This window comes from Grammomys surdaster, unplaced genomic scaffold (assembly GCF_004785775.1).
Source record: "Grammomys surdaster isolate TR1022 unplaced genomic scaffold, NIH_TR_1.0 126029, whole genome shotgun sequence".
NCBI lineage: Eukaryota > Metazoa > Chordata > Mammalia > Rodentia > Muridae > Grammomys > Grammomys surdaster.
This window is the reverse complement of record NW_021620842.1, coordinates 6,204,436-6,226,444: the sequence shown is the minus strand read 5'-3', so window position 1 is coordinate 6,226,444 and position 22,009 is coordinate 6,204,436. Positions and strand designations below refer to the sequence as shown.

General features: G+C 36.8%; 1 protein-coding gene across 1 annotated transcript in view; it reads right to left on the bottom strand.

Moving 5' to 3' along the window:
- The window catches only part of Brinp1 (BMP/retinoic acid inducible neural specific 1), a 189,997-nt gene that overhangs the window by 129,460 nt on the left and 38,528 nt on the right, over window positions 1-22,009 (bottom strand). The window contains exon 2 of the mRNA XM_028754642.1: window positions 13,839-14,106. Coding sequence (XP_028610475.1) covers window positions 13,839-14,056 — 218 coding nt within the window. The 5' untranslated portion in view covers window positions 14,057-14,106. The remainder of the gene's footprint in view (window positions 1-13,838; window positions 14,107-22,009) is intronic.

Here is a 22,009-nt window from a genome sequence, read left to right as displayed (position 1 = left end):
TGTGGTGATAAATCTGTCCTAAATATTGATTGTGATCATAGTTACATGTCTACACAAAGGATGAAATGACATAGAAATTTACCAACATAATGTATACAATATTTTGGCTTGACATGATATTTTAGTTACATAAATAAAAGCAATGAGAAAATATTGGTGAATAGCATAAGCCCTCTTTACCATGTGAAAACTGTTTATGAAGTTATAACAGTTCAGAATAATGTATTTAAAAATATCTCTACTCCCCATTTCTTCTAATTAATTCTAAGTAGATATTTCTAGAGCATACAAAGAAATTTTATAACTTCTGATTTACCCTCATCAGTCCGGTCTCTCTATTTTAACAGGAATTAACTAAAACAAAGGTAGAGTCTGTACAACATTGGACAACATCCTCTGAATGGTTATTTATTATTATCTGTCAGCATACAGATTATAAAACCTTGCACTGATATGGGCCCAGGAAATAGCAGGACATGCCACCTATTTCAAGGAAATGAGGGACATTTAACATTTAGTGAGCCACAAAAAAAAAAAAAAATACTTTGAGATTGTTCGTACTTTCAATATAAGGACACATGTGACTTTGCTTTAGAATATCTTTGTGAAGCTTAATTTTGGGCAATTAGAGAATTTACAAAATATAAAAAAATGAAAAGGGAACATGAAATGAGGAACATAGTATCTAAGGCCAAAGTGGGAAAAGGAGTAATGGAAAGCTGTGTGAATTTGAACAGTGGATGAGAATAGTACTCCACATTTATTTTTGCATGCATTAGCTTCAAATGGCCACTAAGCATGTTAGGACATAAATACTTCATTAAGTTGTTTTGTTCTACTCACTTAATAAACATAGTTATTAGTCTTTCTTTGGCCTAGAGCAAGTGCACCAAAAGTTCACTGAAGCAATAAGAACTTGAAATGGAGTATGGAATCATGGGAGCTTTTGCCTTAAGATAAGGTTCAAGTAATTTTATATAAAGTGCATGGGGCTTCATGACCTGACTGCTACTTACTAAGTGCTGGCATGTTAACATTTTTTTCCCTGTGTGTCAACCCATATTAAATTATTTGCAGACTACAGAACAAGTTTTACTTAAGACTCCTTTAACACTTACAATGCACATAACTGTGTGCACATCACACACATACACACACACAAACACAAACAAACAATCTGAAAATTTTTCTTGTACTTTCAATGAAGGAAAGAGCCCTTTTTTTACATTATTGCCTTGTTTAGAGCACTCCACAGAATAGAGGTCAGTTTGGCTGTGTCTGGGCCCTTCCCAGTTTTCCTTTGGTGCTCTTGATGGGTCACTACTGATTTAGTGTCATTAGTTACTCACATAGTATCTGCAGATAATAGGAACTCAAGAAAAGCACAAATATTTCTTTTTTTTTTCATAAAGTATGGAAATCACAAGTTATCCTGCAACTGGGATCTCCTGTCATTTGTATTCAGTTCCTGTCTCTTAATTCAAAGCACAGTCCCCCATCAATATGAAATAAAATGGCTGTCACACTAGAAGCATAGAGGGTTGTCACAAGCTCTCTGGAGGAAAAAAGCTGCACCTTGCTAACCTTCTTTGAAAATAAGTCTGCAATTGCATCAACCAGAGTTACCTCCACACACACTAACACAAACACACACACATACACACAGAGAGAAAGAACTCTGAGATGTTGCTGATTATTGTGAAAGTTCATAGGTGAGAAATCATCCCTAGAGGCCTAATGTCTCCAGAGCCCTACACATCAAAGATAGCCTAGCAAGTACCCTGAAGCAAGAACTGTAAGATGAAATGGCACAGATTATCCCAAGTCAGCTGGACTAAGTAATTTATTAGAAGTTTACAAATCATTAGGTGCATAATGTAACTTAACTGATATATATCATGTAGATAGATAGATATGATATGAAATATACTATATATTTTTTGTATATATATATATATAAAAATATATATATATATATATATATATATTAAAAAACTTCACTTAGTATTGACTTCTGAATGCTTAGCACATGGAGCCTCAGAGTATATCCCTGTCTCTTTTGGCTTCCATATCTATCTAGATTTTTCTTTCTGTATCTTTTTTGGTGTCCTCTTGATCTAAAAATGGTACGCAGTTTAGCTTCAGAAATTATCTACACTACAGAATGTGTGAGCCAGTCATAATCCTCTAAAACATTCCTGTTACAGAAGCTCCAGATTTTTGAGCCTTAGGTATTTGTTTTTGCAACCAGCTTTCAAGTACTTACACTATGTCATCATATATTCTCTTTGTAACAGTCCCTAATAACTTTGGGATTATCCCTTATTGTTGAAGAAGTTGAGGCTCAAACAATTTAAGGCATATATTTAAGGCTTCATAAGTGCTCAGTGCCGTACAGTTCATGTTAAGTACTTGCTAAACTCCGCTGACCATTTTAGGGTTCACATGACTTTAGATACTGACTTCAGTCTAGAAGTTTTCATCCATATGTGAAGGGCCAAGTAGATATAAAGAATAGAATGCAAAATGATTCTCTAGACAATATGATAATCCAATGTTAATGAAAACCACTAATACTTGTGCCCAGAAGGAAGACCTTGAGAAATAAAGACTTCGGGAAGCCTAAGCATCCAGGTTCTTTTCATTAGATGTAAAAAGTATCCAATAAATACAAACTCTCCAAGAAGTAGAAGAACTCCGTATATTTTGTATCACACCAAATATGCAGAGCTAACAACTGGGGATAGTGCATTCAGACCTAGCACAGGAAGAAGTCTGCTGAGAGGGAAGGATGAAGCTGAGCTTTTAAAAGGAATCTGTAGGCCATAGACTAGATCTTCATCGATAAAAGTGTTCTCTTTCTTTCTTTCTTTCAATTACTGCTATGGCTTTCCTTTTTATCGCCTCTATCTATCTCTAAAGCACTACCCAGAGTAATGCTTTAAGTGTGTAACAATGTACATCAATTTCATGTGTCAGACTTTTGTCTTTCCTATATTTTAATTAACTTTTATAATTTACTGTGTCTAATTAGTTGCTGAACATATTTGTGGATATTTCATGTCATCCACTGGGGACTGGGGAAATTATCAGTGTCCATCCCTTCTGAAAAGATGACTCAACCCCTCCAAGAAGCCTTATCTGTCAATACCTCCTCAGATAGATAGATATGAGGCCTCATGAGCTACTCTTGTAGCCAGAATTTAGCTACTTCATGGGGTTTTTTCTTCAACCCTTCTCTACTCTTTTCCTATCCTTTCAAGCCCCAGATAGTAGCTAGGAAAGAAAAAATAATAGAGGAAAGGGAATGTTATCTTTAGACTACTTCCTGTTGATTAAAAATGAGTTGATTTGAGCAGGTTCGAACTTCACCATCAGGATATGTAATAATTTCTTCTTATTTCTTCTTTACACATGACTACTTAACAAACAATGACCAGCAGCAACCAACCAACAACCAACAAACCCTTCCCCGTTTGGACCTTACCATTTATATACTCTCTGAAAAATCCCTAGAATTCCAAATGTCACACAATAACCAAAACTATCTGATGCTAGCAAAATCACTCCACTGGTAGAGCACCAGATAAATCATAGTCAGCTACTCTTGACAATCTGAAGCAGCCCCATATTGTGCATGTAGGACTAAAACAAAAACATATTCATATAATATTTCTATGTTTTCCAAAGAAACCATAGGCTGAAATGGCACTACACCCTCTCTACTTCATCCAAGAATATTTAACTGCCTTGACTAATGAAACTTTTGTGAATATCATCATCATTACTCTGAGTTCCTGTGAGCAACACCCATACCATGACCAGAGAACAATATATATCAGAGCACTCCCTTTCCTCTAATACTTACACTCTTTCTAGTCCCATCCCACACTGTTCACTGAACTTTGACAATGAAGTTGGGTAGGACTCAATTTAAATGACCCATTATGGTGAATGACTAATGATAGCTTATGCTCAGGACATTGAACAGTAATTATTCTCTGCATTAACCAATACCCCGTGCAAAAAGTATCAAAAAATTGAGGGCTGGAAAGATGAACTTACTTTCTTACTAAAGAACTGTGCTCAGTTATCTTCAACCACATGGTGGCTTAAATCTATTAATAAGTACCCAAAAGTATACATATATGCATGCAGGTAGACTACACAAATAATGTAAAATAAATATTCTTCAGCCCTGAACCCATTACAAACTCATGACTCAATTTTCCCACCAAAATATACATTATTACACTATATATTAAACAATAGAGTCTCAAAGCCAATGTCTTTCAAGTTGCAAAGCTTTTCTTCCATTAGCATAAATGAGGTAGGCACAAGTACTTTATAAAACATACAGAATAGAGTAAATTATATTATAGTGGATAAAATAAACCACATCAAAATGTATCATGTGTAATAAATAGGTGAAGACTTTTTTGATAGCACACGTAAAATACATGTTTTTTAAATCTATGTCCTGACTAGAATTACTGAAGGTCAATATAGAATATCTTTCATTGCAAAGATCAAGGTCAAAACATAAAAGTAACAAGACAGTACAAAAATTGCCATCTAATATGACACTAGTTAACTGGAAATTGAAGGATGGTTGGCTGAAATCAACTAGTAATCTCAATTTTCTTTCATTGTTGACTCTAAAGCCTGGATCTTAACATCATAACCACTGAAAAACATGTGAATGGAGTCTATAAGACCTTAGTCCCAGGCTTTTCCCTGTTTCTTTCCTAGGAAGTATTTCATTGGTCTCAGATGCTTTTCTTACTAGCGTCCCAAGATAGTCAAAATATCCTTGAAGATGGGCACACTATCTTTACTGTATAAGACAATCTCAAACTTTTTTTTTACTTATGTCCTTCCCTATTTTTGACAAACCAGTGCTATAGAAGATGTGCTTTCCCAAATAGCCTTATCCCCTGTGGCATTGCTCAGTAAAAGAGCTTCCCACATGGTGCAAGTAATCATTCTTTTGGTCAATCTTCCTGAAAGACACCATGGACTTTCTGCAGTAATGGAAGAATAATTTCTGCTTCTATCTCCATGAAACAAGGCAAGGCTATTTCAGCAGGACTTTAGCCTTTTTACAGTGAATGAGTAATCAGAAGGTGCCCTAGAGGACAGCTCCCCCTTCGTCTTTGACACAGGATTAAGGTAGAGTATAAAGTCCTAACACTTTACCTCCATGTTTCTTCTAATTTCTTCTGCCAAAGCAGTAACCATTTTGGAGTGAGCTTCCAGACCCTGTAATAGGCTGCCCCTTCAAGAGAATGGGCAAGTTGTCAATTTTTAAACACTGCTCCTGATTGAAGCTGCACAATTGTTCTACCAAGATTTCAGTGGTTTGTAACTCATAGAAGATATTTCAGTAATGACACAAGAGCAAAGAGGAAAATACCACACAGGTATCAATTTGGTGGCAATAAAACCACCGTTGTTGGAACTGGAAGATCAATTTTAAATAATCAACACTGCAAATTACCTTTAAACTGGCATGACCCGAGAGAAAGTTACCAGTTATCTCTCACTACTCCTCTCAATTTAGAGAAACTTACAGGGAATTTGAAACAAGTGAGGGCTGAGGACAGGATGAATATCACTGTCCCCTACAGATAACCCAAAATTGTCCATATGAACAAGAAACATTGTCCCATACGCTTTTTATTTTTTCCAACTAAACACTCTCTAACAGAGACCCTTGATTTAAATTATGTTTGATTTGTTGATGTTTGGTTTTGCTTTTCTGAAACAGGACACACACACACACAGGAAAGAGCCTAAACATTCCACTTCTCATGGACTACTTCAGTCAGAACAGCATCTGCAAGTATTCTCAGAATAAAGAATACTTGGAATGGATTAGAAGTTTTCCTTAAGCACTTCTGTAAGTCAAAAAACAAAATGATTGCCCTGCATTTTTGGGTACCTGCAACCAAGTATACACTCATGCTTAAATGTTACATGGAAAATCCCTTTTCTATTTACCTTTGCAGAAAAACACTTTGGAATCTAATCTCTGAAATGGGGACTACATTTAAATCACTCAACTCAAACTCCTGAAGAAAAAAATCTAAAAACTTTTATCCTAATATTGTTTTTAGCACATCCTTTATTTTCATTTTTCCAAAAATACAAGTTTGTTTCTCAACCTCTATAAACTGATTTTAAACCTAACATGGAAAGTAATTTTAAAAGCCTTATAACAGCATAAAAATAATGCTACTGATTTCACTCCTATCGAAGACCAGATTCAGACCAAAATATGTTCAGCAAAAGTTACACATTATGATGGGGCTTTCAGGGCAAGGTGCGAGAACATCACCAGTCACTTTAGCGTAAATAAACTGAGATGGAGGCAGCATTTAAGCCTAATCAGAATAAAAACACAATATAGGAGATTTGGCCAAATATCAGAAAATAGTCTAGCATTAATAAGAGCCCCTCAATAAGAACCCTTTGTCTAGGTTTCTTTACATATATATTGACATCATCAGGGAGGCAGCACAGAATGGTAAAGGATGCAATCAATTGTATCAGACTTGTCACTATAACACCTATAACACCTGACATGAATTAACCTTTTTACCTTACATAAATGATACAAATAATAGCAATAGAGATTGCAATAGATCATTGTAAAGACCAGTGGCAACTATTTGGACATGATGTACATATTACAATGCTAGACACTGATAGTAGCAATACTAACACTTTTACTTATTTTATCAATATTTAATATGATAATTACTATAGTTATTTAAAGCATTATGCAGTTACTTTTCTGGAAAATACCTCTTAATATGACACTGACTAGTAATAATCATCAAACTGATAGAAATATTGTCCTAGTAACATATGTCAAGACTGTAGGCACAGTCGGAGGCTAGCAAATTTTTCTAGTTCAGCCACAGTCTCTTTAAAAGAATAGCAGTTTGGTTTTCCCCTTGCATTTACATTTCTGTAAGTTTCCCGAGGGCAGGGATATCTGCTACCTTGTTCATCTATGATGTCCTCATTTATAGCTTCTGCCACATTTTCACCACCATATATATATGAGTGACTGCTGGATTAATACCACTTCCTCTTCATATTAGAATCAACCAACCAACCAACACCATATCCATCCATTTATACACATTTACCACAAAAATGTGTATGAGCTTTGTACCACAAAACCTATTACAAATATGTTGAGAGAAAAACACAAAGAAACTTTAGGACCGCACATTAAAGCTTATATTCACAAAATTCTGAAAGCGATATGGAAGATAGCAAGACAATTAAATTTGGTTTACCAATATTTGATTTATATTCAACATCAAGGTGTATATACTGAGCTCAAAGATAGGATCGACATAAGCCACAAACCACTTCCATTGAACTCATCATGGAAAGCCACTCAATACAAAAACCACCTCTGCAGCAAAGTGAAACTATTTACAACTATCCTCCCTCTAACCTGCCTCTCTAGAATCAAAATGCATAATTGTACAGTAACTCTCCTACCAAAGCCACATTGGACATTAATGTGGCAGTTAGAAGAAGAGAAATTAGAAGTTCAAAGCTAGCCTCCACCACACAGTTAGAGGCCAGGCATGGCTACGGGTCCATGTCTTAGATGACCTTCAACAGAGAAATGGATACAAAAATGTGGTACATTTACACAACTCAGTATTATTCAGCTATTAAAAACAATGAATTCGAGAAATTCTTAGGTAAATGGATGGAACTAAAAAATATCCTGAGTGAGGTAACCCAATCACAAAAGAACACACATGGTATGTACTCACTGATAAGTGGATATTAGCCCAGAGGCTCACAATATCCAAGATTCAACTTACAGACCACATGAAGCTCATGAAGAAGGAAGACCAAGTGTGGGTGCTTCGGTCCTTCTTAGAAGGAGTAACAAAATACTCAAGGGAGCAAATATGAGGACAAAGTGTGGGACAGAAACTGAAGGAGGGGGCTGTCTAGGGACCATTCTACCTGGGTATCCATCTCATGGGCAGTCAAGAAATGTAGAAGCTGATGTGGATGTCAGGAAGTACATTCTGACAGGAGGCTGATATAGCTGTCTCCTTAATGGTCTGCCAGAGTCTGACATATTTAAAGGCAGATGCTCACAGCTAACCATTGAACTGATCATGAGGTTCCCAATGGAGGAGTCAGAGAGAAGGAGCTGAAGGAGCTGAAAGGGTTTGTGGCCCCATGAGGAGAGCAAAAATACCAACCAACCAGAGCTCCCAGGGTCTAAATCACCAGCCTGGGAGCACATGGAGAGGGACTCATGGCTCCAGTTGTATATGTAGGGGAGGATGGCCTTGTCAGGTTTAGGTAGGAGAGGAGATCCTTGGTCTCATAAAGGCTGGACACCGAGTGTGGGAGAATTTGAGGGCAGGGAGGTGGAAGTGGGGTGGTAGGTGAGGGAATATCCTCTAATAGAAGCAGGGGGAGGGGCAATGGGATAGGCAGGAGGAGGGGGAAATGGGATAGGGGGTTCCTGGGAGGGAGGATGGGGTAAGGGGATAACATCTGAAATGTAAATGAAATGTCCAATAAAAAAAAAGACAAATAAACACTGACGTTTCTGTTCTGCCCATAAAAAGAAAAAACAAAAAAAATTCATTTCCTTGAATTTACAGCAGTTGTCAATGACTTCTAAGTGCATAAACAGGTAATGCAAAATACAATACAAAAAAGCAAACAAACAACACCAACCGTCCAAAAACCAAACCAAAACAACAACAACAACAACAAAACATTTAAAAAATATTATACTAACCTAGCAACTCTGGAACAGAGGAAAAGTCTCCAGTTTTCTCTATGTTTTAAAATATTCCTATACTCAATTTGTAGGTTTTTTATTTTATTTTTTTCTTCCACCACCACTATATTATACATTTAATACCATCACAGTTTTATAGATGAGAAAATTGAACCTCAGAAACTATAGATTGCCCATAGTCAAAGGGGGTCCTTCAATGTTAGGAAAGAAGGCAACAACTGAGAAGCAGGGACCGAAGGCAGACTAAGTTTGGGGCTCATTTTGTAGACTGTCACAAATTTGTTTTTTGATCATAATTTGGATGGTCCACAGCTGCGTGATAGGATCAGTTATCTCAATCAAAACATGGGACAGAGACAGAATTTCTCTCACAGTATAGCAGTGAGTAGTTAATAATGACCACATTTCGGTACTTAACAGTTTAACTATTTTATCATAATTTGTAGCTAAAATTTAAATTTTACCAAGTAGTTTAAATTATTTGGGATTTGAAGAAGGTGACAGAGCAGAGACAATTGTCAGCTTCTTCAAAGGAGAAATTAAAGTTCACGAGGAGATATTCCTACCCTTGCTGTAATGAGCTCTTGCTCATTCCCTTTCTCCTTCTCTATCATTATGGTTATTTCAAAACCTTGGTGAAATAGTTGGTGTCAGAAATGTATGTTTCTCTTTACCATTCGCTTCTGGCTTCTGATAATCTCCAAGTTTGGAGCTACTGAAACAAAAATATTTGACAGAGTCTTCAAATACACTACATCTTGAGTCCCCAAGCCCTAAACTCACTCTCTTCCTGCACAGGACCTTGCTATAATATTAAAATGACAAAACATCACAAGATTTGTAATTTCTGAGATGGAAAAGATCTTGGAGACTATGTCAGCTAACTTAACCATTGGTCATATGGACAAAGTGCCTTAACATTCTATTACTTCATCAAGGAATGCAAAAATAAAGCAAGGGAGCTGAACAATATCAAGGTTCTCTTATTTAGCTGAAGTTTCTATATTTGCACTTTAGCTAATTTAAGAGACAAGAACCTCTCAGCTTCTTGAACCTCTTTTAGCTCAAATCCCCAACCCCATCATTCATATTGTCTGCAGTGACAGAGTATGCCACATTTCAAACCACTGCATGCACACATGTGATATCCCTGCTTGTGCAACCACACAGGAGGGAGCGTCTTCAGAAATTTGTTCACACAACCACTGGAAGTGGTTTCTCACAATGATGTTATGATTTGCAGACAGAATATAAGCAACAATAAAAAAAAAGAGTTTTAACCTAAATTGGTGAGCCTTTTCCTTTTTCTTAGCTTCTAAGTCATCCTTAATAGTGGCCTGGACTCTGGGGAAGAGGAAACTGACTGTAACTTAATGTCTTATTTCAGAAAAGTTTTCTAGCATTGTATAATATAGAAGTCTTTTAGAATGACTCCTCTTTCTGGAAGCAGTATCAATTTTCACCATCCATGTTAATATACAACAATCAAGACAGACACATTGAAAAATGTTCTTGTGTTTCAGCAAAATGGCATGTTGAAAGGATAAGGATCAACTAGCAACTGGCCCAGTGGGCATGAGCTAGTTGGGGCTTCCTCTTATCTACAACTGGATAAGCATATTTCTCTGTCTATCCATTTTTATATGTTTTCTTGCATAGATTGCACCAAGAGTGAAATCAATGAACATAGAATTTATGACCTTCAAGGTATAACAACACCAGATTTTTTTCTTTGTAGCACTTAATGGAATTGTCTGGATACACATGGTTAATTAATGTCACTCTCTCTTCTGAAAGAAATGACAGTGTTTATTTTGCTCATTATTGTATCATCTTCCCTAAACACTGGCTGGTCTATAGCAGTTGCTTAATAACTATTTTAAGATTAAATAAAGGAAAGACAGAATAACTAGATGACCAAGGGCTTGGCTTCTGGGTGTAACTCCATCATTTAATCAACCATGTAACCTTAGTTAAATTTCACATTTAATTTTAGAGCTAAAGAAATATTAGAGGAATTCCCTTCCCCATTTCTTAAAAGAAGTTCATTTTGTCCTAAGAGTTTGTGCCTAGTATTATTGTAATTTCTTATGTTGTGTTTGGTTGATATCCCTGGGAAATCTTCTCTTTTCTGAAGAGAAATGAAGGTGGAGTAGATCTCAAAAGGAAGTGGTACTTGGAGGAGTAGAGGGAGTAGAAACTGCCATTGGGATATAATATAGTAGAGAAGAATAAATTGAAAACAAATTTTAAACAAATATTTTAGAAATTAACTCACTGAAGTACTTAAATATTTGTTTCAAAAGTAGATACCATTACAATATAGATCCCATATGAAAACCAAATATTAATACAGATGAAAGCCTTCTCTTTATGGAAGGAAAAGGCAGAAAATCCTGCCTGGTCAGACTTTTTTACCTTCTCCTCATACTACAATAGTTTCCATGGCTACTTAAATCAATTACTATTAATTCCTATAAGCATAGATTGAAGATCACTAATCTAAATCAACCTTAACATTTGATAAATAAGAAAAGTGAAATAGGGAGCTAAAGACAGGATCCTCTAACATTGTATAGGACACAAATAATTTGAAATGGGACCCAGCTGCCCTTAAGTCTACCACATTTGTTAGTGTGGCTATGGACTAATAATCATGGTTGGTTTCAAGCCCATTTTCCAACTATTCTTGGCTATAAAACTTTGTGCAACTAACTCATAAATTGATCACTTAAATGGAAAAAAAATTCGTCAAACTACTCCAACTTTAAATGTGTCCTTGAGAGTCTCAACTGAAAGACAAAATTATACACAAAACAAAGATGTTTTTATTAGATAAAACACAGATAGAGTTAGGTATCTGAATCTAAAAGACTTATGCCATGCCTCATCTTCAACATTTCAAATCTCCAAGTTATCCTGAATCAATCAAGCATTTCAAAGATTGGCACATCTTCTCCAGCAGCCAACACATACCCATAATCCTTGGCTTAGGCATAATAACAAATAGCAATAGCTGTATTTTTCTAGCAATCGTTTTAAAGATCCAATTTTGAAATGAAGCAGTTAACTACTGTTCTCAGGTGATTTAAGAATAGTTCTCCCAAGACGAAGCATTTTGAGTCAATCATTATGTTAGAATTCTGGTATTTTCTTTTAAGAGTAGAAATGTCAACATGTTTTTCATATTTGTACTCTCCTTATTTTATCCACTTAATTTTCATATTTCTTTGTTATATTTTAGTAATGCACAGAAGCACCTTTTCTCACCAGTTCAATAATAGTTCTCTATTCTTCAGGAAGCATGGAAAGCTTGCCCATGAACTCTTGAATAGGTAGAACTGTTATAAGACCTAAAGACATTAGTAAGGCAATTTTCAGATAATAAACATATTCTGCTGGTTGAAAATTCACAAATCACTCATCTCTAGTATACAAGACCAACAAATGGTTTGGCTACTTTCCATATCCACTACTTGCAAGGGCTAAGATCTAAATTCAGACCAATGTTCTCCTTCTACTATGACTTCTTGCTTTCTCCTTCTAATTGTCTCATAAATGTTAGAATTTGCCCTTTCTTTCTGGGCATTAAGACAAAAGTTGCAGAGTGGTTTCTGTATGTCATCAACTTAAATACAGCACTCATCATATATTTATGATAACAATCATATAACAAATGTAAACATGAACATCAATAAGATTAATGGATGTTACTTGTGTGGTGTGCATGTGAGAGCACAAACACACGTGACTATATAACACTAAAAGATATTACAGTTGATTATATAATTCCAGTTAGTTGTATATTCTAATTAATAAAGAAAAAGAGGCTTATGATTAATGAGGCATAAATCTAGCATTTTGGAGATATGCCAAGGATATTATAGTTAAATAGAACACAGAAATTTAGAAACATGCATGCCAGTGGTTGAGAACAGAAAACAATAGTTCAAAGTGTGGCACATTTTATCCCAAATGTTTTGAATTAAAGTGAACTAAAATCCTGGTCTCCTATCTTCCTCTTTTCCTTCTGTCTCCCCACATATCACCAAGTAGAAGTTATCTTACATGTCTACAGATAGATTCTCCCCAATTTAGATCAATTGGCATGAATCTTCTTTCCAAGAAATCTCATTTCCATTTAAGACTAGCTTACAGGACAAGACACACTAACCCAGAGAGATTCTGTCACAATTGATTGTCTATTTTTCTAGTTGGTCACTCTGAGAAACAATTTCTGTCATCTGATGTACTTTGCACCACTCAATTTCCCACTTATTTCTTCTTCTGGTTGTTCTCTGTAACTCTGGATGTTGCACAAACTTAAGTCATCTGTCCCTTCCCCCAAGTTTTCTATTTTGCATGACTATCAGGTATATCCACATAATTCAAGTAATTTTCTCTTGTTAATATGTCTACTATGCGTGTATAATGTAGACTCCTTTACTGAAACTGCAGAAGGTCCCTCCTTTACAGAAGTTGATCTCTTTTGGTTGGTTAATTACAGTAAGTAACCAGTAAGTATTTGCTTAAGAAAAAGCTCTTTACTGACTGTCTCTACTTACTCCCGAATTCATAAATATATTGGGGTAGAAAACTAGATTGATTAATAGTACTTGCAAAAATGAAGATTACTATGATTATGAATACAGGTAAACTAGAGTGAAAATACAAGTTTTACGCTTTTGAAATTCTTTCTTTTGAAACCATAGCTTTTACCTAGTTTAGATTCAGTTACCTAAGTAAGTGAGTGAAGCAGAAAAAAACAACCAAAATTCCCACCAGATGAACAGAAAGTTTAAATGAAACACTAAAACACATGTTCTCTTTCTAGTATACTACATACTCAATACTCACTGGTTATTTGAACTCGCAATATTAATATTTTATGAAATATTGAATAAATTAGATTGGTACCCAATATATAACAAGGTCGCAGTCCCTTGATCTAGAAGCTTCAAAATACAACCAGGTCAGTCTCCCCAAAGCACAACAGAAATGAAGGCAAGGGCTCTCTTAGACTAAATCGTACCTGTATATTTTATATCTGGTTGTAAATCCTTGTCGGTGTCTTTCCACAAAGGATAGGTAGCTCCTGGAGTGGTGGAAAGGCCCCCTGTCTGAAATAAGCCAATCAAATTCCTTGGAGACATGTTGGTCTGTCCCAGCTGGCTCCTGGTGGGAGGGCTGCACTGAGATACGGCCCCATACAAACAGGAAGTAGAGGAGCTCAACAAACCTCCAGTTCATGCTTTTCTGCCGGCCTTTTTCCTCTCATTCTTGCTCCATTCTGTGGAGTCCTGTAGAAAACAGAATCAAAGAGAAAGGAAAGAGGAAAAGATGGGGGGGGGGGTGGGAGAGAAAGACAGCAAAAAGAAAAAAAACAAGGTTAACATGTCTTCATCAGAAGAGTGCTTTAATTTTTATAAAAGCATTACTGCTTTGTCAAAAGCAAAGAACTGTGCTGATTGGGGCACATGGTATTGCATTGGTTTGCTGTTCACATACAATGCTAAAGTATACAAATGGTATGGAGTATAGGATACTCACTTGTATACTAAGGACATATCTAGGAAACTCTACTTCAATAATTGGTATACTACTGATGTGCCAGGTACATGTGTTATAGAAGTGAATGAAACAAATTAATACAGAAACAGAATCTAAAACATCTAGGTAGGGTTGTGGAACAGAACTCAGTGTTTGTCCCGTGTTTTGGCTTAACCAGAACCCTCCCTCTCATTACTGATACTTGTTGAACAAGAGTATCTTTATCTTCTTTCATGTCATAGGCAGAAACCCACTGAATACTTGTTCTGTTTTGGTCTGATCAGTTAGGTACACAAAGTCTTGGGATATTCTAGCAACTGTCCATTGAGGCTGGATTCCTTAAGGATTAAAAACTCTTAATATAGCATAGAGTCAAAAATTCTATAAAGTTTAATGAAATATTTCTGGACCCTCAAGGAAGCTTTTAGATAGAATATTTATTGATTGGTACTTCTAAGCTTCAGGATATCCTAAAACTGAAGGTCAAGGTTATGGGAGGTAGGCAGGTTTTGCCAACCCTTTAGTTAGACAGTATGGCAGCACAGTAGCACTATGTTGAATAAAATTTTGAGTTCAAGAGAGACCTTAAGTGGGCAGAATTTTTCCTGAAGGAAATAGAAGAAAATCATAGGAACCACCCAGTTTTCAAAAAACTTAAAAGTTTAACTTTGTCATCTCACTGATAGTCAATATTCTAGCCTAACAAATCACAGTTTGCTACACTTTATTTTCCTTGATAAGCTTGCTATATTCCACATTGTAAATGTGATACATATGTAAGCTGCATCATCTATGATTGTTTCAGGCAAGTTACTTAGTTTGACTGTTTTTCCTCATCTATAAAATACCATCAATGAGAATACAAGCACCAGCATTAACATGATAACTGAATCACACAATTAGGACATAATGTTCCCTCCAACCCCTAGCAGAGAAAAAATATCCTCAATACATGGCATAAATGATAAGGAGAATTATCATCATAGTGATATTAACGTTGTCAGGTCTTGAGCTGCAGCTAAGTGGTAAAGCACTTAACAAAACCAAATGCTTGATGTTGTCAACTTAATACTCTTCCAGGAAATATTTTTTTAAAACCTTTTTCCTATCCCTGAAAGAACCTTGGAAGTCACCTGAGGTGCCATTATTTATCTTTATTATCTTTCTCTATTACTTTAAAAAGTTGTTGCTCTGTTCTGTCTGCCCAACTCTATTTGATCACTTTCTAAAGCTCTATGTCAGACTTGAATTATACTTCTTTGTTTTATGTCTGCCTTGTTTACTGGGCTGTGAGTCTTTAGCTGGCAAGAAGTTTTAGAAAGCAGTTTCTTATCTGTGGTAGCATGTCATTTTGAATAGTCCCAGCCCCTCTCTAGACATCAGATTTTTATGGATACCACTTAAAAATATGATGAGGTCACAAACACTTTTGAAATGTAAAACCTACACACATGATTAACTATACCTTATTTGGCTATTCTCCTAGGTGAAAATGGGAGGCCAGTAACACTAGGAAAGAAGAAATCCAAGAGCTAGGGATGTAGGTTTCTGCACAATTGAGTATTTCCCTCGATTGCTCAATTGCACCATTTTATCATGAGGTGCCACAAAATCTGCCTGTCATTGCAAGACCCAGCTGTCAGGGCAAGGAAAGGAGGCATATGCACTGAGTGGGAGCTGGAAAATGCCTCAGCCTGAAGTTTTGTTCAGAGCTGAAAACAAAGCTCTACATGTTGAGTACAGAACTGTATCACCTACAGCTGCCAGGACTGTCTGCCAGAGCCCACCAGAGTGGCAAGCAGGGGGTGGGAGCAATTGTTCTGTGATCCATGGAGTGAATTGCAGCATGCTGGAATCACACTGTGCTACCCATGCTGACTTCTGCAGAGCTTTTGTTGTGAGTGGGTGCGAATGGGAGCCTGTAAGAGAATGCTTAGCTGTTACTGTGAGGAAACAGGATACAGAATATTGCAGCTTGCAAAAAAGTTATATATCTAACACTGGCATGTAGTGTGTGTCTCTGTGTGTATGTGGGGTGAACGGACAAGGTCTCTGCCTGTAATCCTAGGACTAGCTAAAATTTGATAGGTATAAACCATTGTTTCACAAGTGGCTGCCATTATCTCCCCTAGAGACATCTTTGATTGTCACAGCTAAAGGGATGCTTTTGCTATCTGATGGATAGAGGCCAGAGTTGCTACTAAACATCTCAGCATGTTCTGGATAGCCCCTTGCAATGATAGGGATGTGAGAGATACTAATGGTTTGAAAATTAGGCTCTTATTCAATTACTTTTACCATGACACCAGCAATATACTATGATTCTTATCTTTTGGATTGTTGTAAGTTGTTCTACCTTTTGTCACTGTCTTGGTGGGGTAGTGCATCTACATGCCTGTATTTGAACTTCTTGGTTTTGAATAGTTATGATAATCTACATTACAGAAAGTTTTGCAGTCAGAATGTTGACTCAGAAAATGACAATAGAGCTGAGAAAATAGATCAGTGGTTAAGATCACTAGTATGCAGAAAACCTTGGGTTGAATCCCCTGTACTAAAAAAAAAAAAAAAAAAAAAAAAAAAGATTTGGGACTTCACAAGCATCTACCGATGAGCCATATTAGTGGACATATGCAAGTATCAGAATCTTAATTCAGGTTTCTAGCCGTTTTATAATAAAAAACAAATCAAATAAGCAAAAACTGATGTAGTTCTATGTGCCTATAAGCTCAGTTCAGCTTTGGGAGGCAGAAACAGGAAGATACTAAGAGCCTGCTGGTTTTCCAACCTAGATAACCAGTAAACTCCCAGATTCATTGAGAGACCCTATCAGAAACTCCAATGAGGAGATAGAGAAAGACACCCAATTCCACATGCACTAGAAAATATGTCTAATCATACTTTTGCACACATATTTATATGCCACAAACACACACACACATACATACAAATACATACATACATATATACATACATACATACATATCCACAATACACTAAAAGTAAAAATGAAAGTTTCAAAGAAGTAAGGCCTAAGAGGAATAGATACAAATTAGAAGAAAAATTAGCACATCAATTTCTTATAGGTTATTATATGAAATATGGCCACTGTCACTTTGACTCTAACACTAACCCTTATGGAAAGTTCCAGATAATGTAAGGTTAGATGACTGAGATTTATTATCCATGTTATCTACTTGGCTTTCAATTTCCCTGTTAGAATCCAGCCTAGGTTAGATATTTCTAGGAGGTAGGCCTATTATACCACTTAGCTGACAAACACTAATAAATTCCCCAAGGTCACAACTTCTAAGTGTTAGGCTTAAGAGTCTATCCTTTGTATCTTTCAGTATAAAACCTGTACAATTTTTAATATATTCATTATCTCCAACTCCTGGTGAAATTAAGTTTTGCGTTTGAAAGATTCAGACTCCAACAGAGCACACACATACATAGGTATTTCTAATATAACATATACTTCATAAACACTACCACAAATGGACAAAGTTAGTGGAAGAATCGAGGCCAGAGAAAGTATTGATAACAAAGGATTCTAGAGGATATGATTTTCCAATAAACTGAAGAGGGAAATAAATAAATGAGCCATAACTGGGTGGTGATAGTAAGGGAAGCAAAAAAAACCAAAGCCAAGACTGATAACATAGGCCTATATACTCCCAGCTATGAAAGGGCCTGTGACAGAAGCATCTCAATTTCAGGCTACCCTGGGTGGTAGAGAGTCACTCAAGAGAAGGAGCTCAGTTTACTAATACCTCATCTTAAAAAAGAAAGAGAGGGCTGAAGATACAGCTCAATGGCAGAGTACTTACTTAGCATGGAGGCAGCCATAAGCTCAATATTTAGTCCTAGACTAAAGCAATGAAATATAGAAACAACCAAAGTAAGTTAGGAAGCATTGTAAAGAAAGATGCTCTGTACACAGGATGCCCAGGAAAATCATCTTTGATAAAGGAGTTGTGAAGAAAATGGCAGTAAAAGAAAGAACAAAAAAAAATGAGCTTCTGGTTTGGTCTGACAGAGGCCAGCTTGCATCTTAGTGTGCTTTATTTGCTACGTAAGTCATTTTGAGAACAGCCATAGACGTTAAGTGAACACTAGCTATATGACAGGAACTTTAGTATTTGCTATTTGAACTTTTGTCACAAGTGTGAGGAAAGAAGGATTAGGAACACACAATCTTGTTTATGGGTCAAAGGGGAAACTGAAGATAGGAATATGTATATAATAGAACCAATACTGAAAAACTGGTAAATATCACCACCAGAAAGAAAGACTGGGCTAGAGCAGGTCACATGTGGCTGTCCAGCATTACATATACTTGTCTCACTGAAGATGTGCTGCATACGTGAGATAGACATGTACAGAAGTTTAAGGACTGGTAAGAATGAGGCAGTGTAAAATATTATGCCTCACCGGAGACTGGTATTGGTGATAAGCCAAAATATTATGTTGCAGGTAGGAGACTCAAGGGAAAGTAAGAGAATGAATTCTACTCATTTCTTTGCACTAGCTTAATTTTATTTTTGCTAAGAACTTTAAAATTATCCATGTGGCCTCCACTCTGTCCTTCTTGCACAGTGTGGGACTACAATGAGCCCTTGTCCTCTTTGTCCTTGCATCAGAAGGTAGCACATCTTATCTACAAATTTCCATGTATGATGAGCTCCCTTCACACTACCTCGTAGTATAGTCAAGCCACTTTCCACAAGCATTCTTCTTTTAAAATCAACAAACAATAGATACTCTCCAAATAGAAAGCCTTATGTTCCAGGACCATGGCTGCTGAGCCAAGGGCCTTTGAGATAGCCCTCAGTGTCTTCCACTATGAATTTGAGAATAGTTGATCTTCTATAACATGTTCAAAAGGAATTACTACCACTTTGGGGTTTACAGGCTAACAGTTCTGGAATAGTTGTAGGCTAAGTGCTGCCATTGATCCTCACGACCTTCCAGGAGTTGCATCCACACATTGCTGTGTGATACACTAGTTGATCCAGAGAGCTGACACTGACTGAAGCATAAAGATGATTTGATTCCCATGGTTGAATTGGGTTATCATGAAATGAATCAAGTTTAGCACCTACTCATCCTGTTTTCTGATTCTTGCATCCAAAATTATTTACATCAAAGCCACACACAGAAAAATATAACAACATGCTTCAGCAGCCACTACCAACTTCATCCTCTAGAGTCTCTGTATAAATTGCATGCCTAATACTCACATTCTGGACCAGAAGGCAAAAAGGAAGGTCCTAACTGCTGCCTCATAATTCCCTGATGATCTGGACTAATAATTACAACTGTAGGCTGTACTCAGCCCCTTCTGGCTCCACATGAACCATTCTGGTGGTCTCATCAAGCCTTTTACTTCCAAACTTAGGTCTTCAGCCAAATTATCTCACTGACATGCAGACCTGCAAAGCTGAACGCTTGACTATGTTAATTAACTCCCCTGAGTCTTGGTTCCCTGAATCTTTCAGGGTAAAGATAGGAGTTAAATAGGATGCTTTAAATGTAGCTATTCCAGCTTTGGTATCAGCTGAATCATACAACGATAGAGGTCTGTGACCACTACATCATACTTTCCAAACAAGCATCCAAAAATACACTTAGAGAAATTCTTAACCTCTCACCCACATTATAGCATAAAACATCTTTAAGACTAGGAGTTAGATTTGAGTGGAAACTGACAGTGCAGAGCCTTCCCACCCACTCCCTAAACTCCTCAGGGGTTGAAAAGGGGATAGAACTCCTCCACCTCCTGCTTCGACAAGAACACTCAAACAGCATGCTAAATATGCCCTACAGCTTAGGGAAACATGGTAGAGTGCTGCCTAACTCATGCCAGAGAATTCTAAAAAAAGAATGCTAAAGAGAGGCATTGAAAGAAGCAGGCTGAAACCTGGCAGAAGAGCAGAGGAATCATGGCCTAAGGCATGGTAAAAGGAATGTGCAGTCTCTTCCTTCCTTCCATGGGTGAGAGATGGGCCACATAAGAGAAAAAATCAGGTGAAGTTACTTAGCATCACACCTCAGAGGAGGAATGGATCTCAGCAAAAGGAAACAAGAATAGTCATGCCATTTACCCAGAGTCTGAAGAACAAGGTACAGCAATGGAGCTGAGAAGAGATAGATTTTCCCACATCAAAAGAATTGGTAGGCGGAGAAATGAGAAGTAGCAAAGAAGCTCACATACTTCAAAACATTGCTAAGGATATGTTCACATTCCAGGGCATGGTGACATATCTCCACAATTTCAGGACTTAAGAATAAGGGAGAAGAATCCCAGGTACCAAGCTAGCCTGCACCATAGCATCGACGTGTGCCAAGGGTGTAGAGTCTCAAAACCATGCTATCAAAAAGAACTATCATGGGACTAGTTTCCCCTCTTTCTTATTTCTCCATTCTTGACCAAACTCAATGCCCCAAGGAAATCAAGGTGTCAGATATCAAGTTTAATGAGGAAGAGAAGGCACTGTGGTACTTCAAGGAAGAGAAGAATCTGGACAGTGAAATTTCTACTTGAGATATTATAATTTATCTGTGGTGTTATTCTTTAATATAATGAGATAGAAACTAGCCATGGAGGGCTGAGAACCTAAACAGCTGTTCCAAGATTGTCCTGGTTCCAGATTTCTGTCTTAGAATCTAATGTGCACCTAAAGGCGTCTGTACTATAATGACTACTCAAAGGCTGTACCCTTGTATATGGCTAGGGCTGAGAGGTGGCACCTGCATACAATGTTAGCGTTTATAACCTGTTTCCAAGATTCACCTCAAATATCAGATAAACACAAGCCAACAAAGGCAAAGGTGTGCAGAACACAATCCTAGCAGCATGCTGAGCCTGGATTCCTTTTGCTTTTAAGGGACATTATGATGCCTGAGTCTTTAATCTGTGCTGAGTGATACATAGTAGATGGTTATATTATCTGATTGTCACTAAAACAATGGGCATGGGGCTTAAAAATAAGCTTCTTCCTCCAATTCAACATCAACAGTGAATTGGCAATAACTAGGGCAATTTGAAGCAATGAGAGGGAGAATACAGCAGAGGACCAGAGAGGGCCAACCACATACACACAGTATGTTGAAATAAGACCATCCAAGCACCTTTGCCAATAGATGGTCAGAACTACTCAAGACATTCAGGGAAACAAGATAAAGTGTAGATTTATATTCATATAATCAATGTGACTACCACCTATGTAGCTGTAGAACAATAACCATCTGACAATTGAGATAATGAGGACAATATATGTATAAAGTTTATATACTTAATGATATGCTCACCTATTTAGTTGTGAGACTTAGCTTTTAATGGCTGAGCCTCAAGGCTATTTTTTTAATGAATGTTGTGTTTATTATGAATAAGGCTTAGAAACCAATGTGAAGTGTATTAATTATCACAATTTGTATACTTTGTATTATAGCTGCTAAGCACATTTTCAACTTCTCTAAAAATCTCAAAGATTTCTCAAAAGTTAAAATATTCTAAACTAAACCTTCTTACTCTATCAAACATGACCTCTTTATATTCTCTGCCTCAGTGGTGCACATAATCTCCTAATCTATGCCTTTGAGAGGTTTGGAACTTTTAACTTTCAACTACTCTTCCTACAATCCATCAAC